We start from the raw sequence: 5628 nt of genomic DNA on the forward strand, positions 1-5628 counted from the left end.
TGAACATCATATTGTCTGTTCTTCCCTGAGGACTCCCCACAGCAGCCGGTTCTGTTGCTGTACCACCCTCATGGAACTGCCAAAGAAGCTGCCCCAGTCATCAGGTGCTTTATAGTGGGAGTGAGAGATCTCCTGGAGACGTCTCCACACAAAACGCTCTCTTCTTTCTGATTGAGCCGCAGGGATGGGAGTGGGTTCCACTGAGGAACAGCTTCCCTGAGCCTAATGTTCTTCTGGTGCTTCAGCAAAAGAGGAGAATTGACTTGGTGATGGAAAGTTGAAATTTTATGTATTTATTTATTTATTTATTTATTTATTTATCCATTTTAGAGACCTCTGAGTGTGACCGTCATCCGCAGCGGCAAAAAAGTGCACTTGGGGCTGACTCCGAAACGCTGGGCCGGGAAGGGCCTCCTGGGGTAAGCTGCCCCTTGGCTTTCCGAAGTGGGTGGGGCTTTCACCCAGCTCTGAGCACGTTTCTGCAGCGGCGCTGGTGCTGCGCTTTGCTCTCGGTGTGTGCTGCTGCCTGCTCTGGCAGGTGCCAACTGAGAGCTGGAGGCTGATGGTTTTGCACAGCGATATGGGGAGCTGTATCAAATGTGAGCATGAGGAGGAAGGTCTTGGCAGATAGTTTGTCTGGCAGAGGAAGCGGGTTGTGGTGGGTCTGATTCATGTCATGTCAGATCTTCTGTGCTTCTTTTAGAACTGAGTTTTTAATGTTTGCTTCTCCTTTCTTTTTCAGCTGCAACATCCTGCCTTTGCAAAGATGACCATTGCTTGGAAAACAATAAAGCTGAAGTTTGTGCCTGCTTTCTGGACTCTGGTCTCGTTTGAAAACTTTCCTATGTGTTTTTGCTGAAACAAATGTGACCTCTAGGTGCCAGACCCGCAGAGGCTGAAGGTGGTCTGATAGAGCAGAATTGCACTGGTTCGTCGGGAGTAGCTTGCAGAGTTGTGAGATGTGGTTTCTTATCTCTTACACTTCGTGTGAGTTTGGAATGAGGCTGCAGAGAGAACCAAACTTCACTTGATACAGGCTCTGAAGTGCATGAGATGTTCTCACTTGGTGATAACAGAACATTCCTCTTTCTCCCCTGTAAAATTCCTCACTGAGTATCTTGTAATATATGCTAAAAAGTTCCAGAGCGCTTTTTAGTGTCTGTAATAGCAGATGACAGTCAAGGAATATGCAAGTTTGTTACTATATCTTCCCCATGTTAGCACAACTTTTGCAGTCTCTAAACATGATGAAAGAATTTTTGAAATGCTGAATTATTTGAAGTTAATGAGACAGGAAATACGGGTTGTAACTCTACTTTGATTTACATTAATAGTTTGTATAGTTGTAAAAGTACTCCTAATCTGGCTTCCTTCTTTTATTTATTTTTTTTGAATTTGTTTATTTGCAGTAGTTGTTTTTAGTGTGCAAAAACACTTTGAGGGGATTTGGGGGATGATTGGGTTTTTTTTTAAGGTTGTTTCCAGTTGAACTTTGAAATACTCTTCTGAAACAATAAAACTGAGTTACGCCTCACCCCATTCTTGTAGAAGTTACTTTGGGGAAAAAATCTGGGCCAAGCTGGGTGGGTTAAACACAGATCTGAACAGACACAAAATCAGGACCCCTTGACTTTCCAGAGCCGAAGCCCAGGTAAGGTGCAAATCTTTTATTAATGCTTCGTACGGAGGTTGTGGCATAAGTGACACAGGACACGTCATGAGCAATTTTGTTATATTTGTTATTAACCAGACTTGAAGTAGACTGAAAAAGACACTTAAATTGCTCACCCGGGCTCTGAGTTAAATTGAGTCGGTTTTGCCCTTTTTTGGTATTTCAAGTGTTTTGTGTTTCAGTCTGACAGAGCAGGTTCTCAGTGAAGTGGTAAAGGTTCACAGCAAAGCTTGGTGCTGGGTGATTCCTGCGGGCTTCACGGTGCTGAGGTGGGTGAGTCACTGCAGCAGCTCCTTGGGTGAGATTAGAGCTGCATAATCCCCATCGGACACCGTCTCACCCTGGTCTTTCAGGTCACTTTAAAAGGGCTGAAACATGGCACTGGTTTGCTCCATTTCCTTTCTTGAATAACTGAGAGTGGGAGGTGTTTTGGGACCATGGTGTCCAAAGACTTGCTTAAAACCAAGAATTTTTAAATGCATGTTGCGTCAGGTTTGGGAGCCTTGTTTTTCATGTTTGCAGGTGCTGCTGCAGTTTCTAAACACGTGACTATCTGCAAACTGCCCCTATCTTCTGTCCCTATAAAACGTGTAAGTATGTGCATAAATTGGGTATCAACTGGCAGCCGAAATGTCAAGGGCTGACCTTGGCCATGTCTGTCTGGGAAGTGTGTCTGGCTAGCCCGGCAATAGCTAGACTGTTACACGAGCTGCAGATGAATCTGGGTCTAGATGTGGTCCAGGAGAAAAAAAAACTCGGGGGATGCATCCTTCCAGGCTTTTGCATTTGTGCCTCCCGGGATGAAATGATCTAGAAAATCCCAGCTTTCTGTACTGCTCTTGAAATGAGGTTATGGGGTCAGCCCAGCCCCATCAGCCAAGTTAATTCCTGCTCTCGGGCACCTCATCTGCCTTCCAGCGAGGAGAATATTTGCATGCTTCAGAGGGCTCTCAGCTCTGCAGGGCTTTTGTAAAAACACATCCTCTAACTGTGTGTCCTAATGCCAGCCCCTCCCACTGGGTGTCCTGACTAGAACGAGTTGAACAACCCCAACAAGTGTAATAAAAACAGGTTATGTTGCAGAACCTGCTGTGCGTAGGGTAAGGTTTGAGCTTCTTTAGACCATGCTCAAACCTTTGCCATAGGAGTGGAGCGGAAGAGGAGCTGCTCTCAGTCAGAATGAACAGGTTTTTTGTGCTGGAGAGCACAGATGGCTCCCTGTATCCGATACGATCAGGGAACACGGACTGGATGCTGCCGGCTGCGAAGAAAAGCACCATGTCTGAGCAAGCTTGATACACCTAACAAGGCTGCCTTCTTGCACGTAGCAGAGATGGGGCTTACGGATCAAATCTTTGCTCCTGAAGCCAAAAAACTCCAAGCAGCAGGTTGTGCTGCGGAGGAGGAGTTGAGAGTAGCCGCATTTTGATGACGCAGCCTCTTCAGGCAGAGGAGACAGTGAGCTGGTAAAGAAACTCCTTTCCTGTCCCAGCAGGGTACAAGGCTCTTGCTGGGCAGAAGGAAAAAACAAATTAGATTTAGAAATTGCTATTATTTGAGCTTGACAGCCAGACCGAAGCCAACATTTGAGAGAGCTTAGAGCTGATTGTCTGCGATGGCGAAGGCGGTAGCTCGGGCTGACCCCTGGGAATGGGGACCCCTGGCAGGAAGCTGGGGACAGCGAGGGGACCCGGCTGTGGCTGGAGGCTGATTTTTCTCACTCGGACTCAGTTTGTGGCAAGGGAGCAGAAACTGCCCACCACCCCTTGGGGAGGGGGAAAACGGGTAAAGACCCCTCATCTCGTTCGTTCCTTGGGCAGGGCGAGGCTTTGGCCCTGAAGGGGTCTGGCGATGCCAAGAGGGGCTTTGTCACAGCCACGAGGGAGATTTGGGCTTGGGTGGGGTGAAGGGCTGAATATCCCCTGCCCCAGCACCAGGTTCTTGCTTCGGACAGAGGGTCAGCACTGCCTCCCCACTGGTGGGGATAAGGAGGGTCCCCCTTCCCTCCCGGCCGTTGGTGCAGCCGTTGGACGTTGCCTGGGAACGGCAGTCGGATGCAAACAGAAGCAGGACTGGTGTCACGGTGAGCGCTGGGGTCCCTGGGGTGCCCCAAGGGGCAGTGGGAGGACTGAAAAACTAGGGAAGCACCCAAGCCTGGAAGTGGTTTGGGAATGGCTCTGCACTGACCCCGCTGGGATCTGCGGGGCCGCGGCTGTCCCTGAGCAGCCTTCTCCCTTCCAGAGGGAGGCTTTTCCCCCTTCCTTCCCTCATTTTTCCCCCTTCCCTTTCCCTTTCTGTGCATGAAGTTTCAGTGCTGGCTCCCGTCCAGACCCATGAAGCCAGAGATGAACGAGGAGTAGCGCTGCTGCTTACGGGAACGGTGACAAAACCCCCTCTGAGGGGCAACGTCCGTGCCCGGTGCGGCGTGCAGGCAGACTGGGAGGGAGCCTGATCACAACTGGAGTAACTGGGTCTGTGGTGGGCTTGTTTGTGTTTGGCAGGAGCATTCCTGGAGCTGAAAAGGGGCTCTGGGACCCATTTCCAGCTTCAGGGGTGCCCTTTCCTCTGGCTGTGCTGAATTCCAGGTCGTTGTGCAGCCAAACCCGGGGAGGAGGGGAAGTATTTCAGAGCATCTCTGTGCTTCAGCTCTCTGGAAGGAGGGTGAAGGTGATGAGGATGGATGGCTCATGTGAAGTTAGACCAGAGAAGCCAGCTGGCGGAAGAGCAGGAGAAAGCAGCCAGCCCATAGAGATGTCCCAGGACGGACAGACAGCTCAGGAGACGGCTGTGCTGCCTGAGGAGGTGAGGACAGCAGCATAGCAAAGCCCTGTCTGACACAGGGTCTGCGGGCAGGTCCCCATGGAAGCAGAGCCCCCAACTCCAGTACCAGAAGGGAAATATCTCCCAGAGGTGGTTTCTCCCAAGATATCCCCGGGGAGGTGGAGCAGGGACCCCACCAGTGGGGCTCAGCAGATGCAGCATCTCTTGTGTAGTCTCAGGCCAGTCATTAATATTTGCTGAGCACTTGAGCTGCCTGAGACCTACACAAGCAGGAGGTAACTTGGCCTCGTCCCTGCGCTCAGTGAAGTGTTATCTTACCTCTCTCAGAGACAGAAACGGTGTCCAAAGGAGGTTTATACCTCACAGGAGAGATTGCCATAGGAAATCAAGGAGCCCAAGGGAGAAGCAAAAGCCAATGTGGATCCCGAAAACAAGATTAAGTAGCTGGTGCTCAGACTTCATAAGGCCTGTCCAGGGGCTGCTGCGAGCTCTGACACCCCAGGAATATTTAGTACATTTATTAACAGGCTGGTGAGGGGCTGAAAAAGGTGGCACGGGGGTTTTTACCCTTGCTTTCCATCTGCTCCCTGAGCAGCTGGGATTGCTGCAGAGCCCTTCACAGCCATCTCAGCCCCAAGACCTGGTTTTGCTGTTTTTAACCTCAGTCTGCCATCACTCCCTCTCCAACCCATGACCATATGCCCTATTGCAGCAACTAATAACGTGTGTGTAGAACAGTCAGGAGACAGACAGCAAAAAGCCCAGCCCTTTTGCCTCCGAAGGACTTGCAGGTCATCAAAGAGAAACTTGGGCATCATAGCCCAGGTGATAGGAGCTGGCTGGAAGAGATGCTGATGTGAGACACATGGTGCTGTAGAGGTGCAAAGAGGGCAACGTCAATGTGCAGAAAGAGAGGAAGCAGCTGGTGGGAAATTTTTCACTGGTACAAATCCATAGGCAGTGTAGGAGCAGAGAGTTTCCTGATATTGGAGCCTTCTCCGAAAATGATGTAGGTTGGATGTGAGACGTGCTGGGGTGCGTTCCCACGAGCTGCAGACACACCAAAACCTCTCTCCCTTTCCAAGGCACCCCTCCCTACTGCCAAGGAGAAGAAAGGAGCACCGGAGGATGCTGGAGCAGCCGCACTGTTGGGTCCCGTGTGGTCTCATTCAGGG

The 5628-nt window shown here is 50.4% G+C and overlaps 1 protein-coding gene across 1 annotated transcript in view; it reads left to right on the forward strand.

Moving 5' to 3' along the window:
- Window positions 1-770, forward strand: part of PSMD9 (proteasome (prosome, macropain) 26S subunit, non-ATPase, 9) — a gene marked incomplete at its 5' end in the record, with an annotated part of 1751 nt that extends 981 nt beyond the window's left edge. The window contains 2 exons of the mRNA XM_009875222.1: window positions 331-419; window positions 743-770. Of these exons, the coding sequence (XP_009873524.1) occupies window positions 331-419; window positions 743-770 (117 nt within the window). The remainder of the gene's footprint in view (window positions 1-330; window positions 420-742) is intronic.
- Window positions 771-5628: the final 4858 nt, after the last annotated feature.

This window comes from Apaloderma vittatum, unplaced genomic scaffold (genome assembly GCF_000703405.1).
Source record: "Apaloderma vittatum isolate BGI_N311 unplaced genomic scaffold, ASM70340v1 scaffold22118, whole genome shotgun sequence".
NCBI lineage: Eukaryota > Metazoa > Chordata > Aves > Trogoniformes > Trogonidae > Apaloderma > Apaloderma vittatum.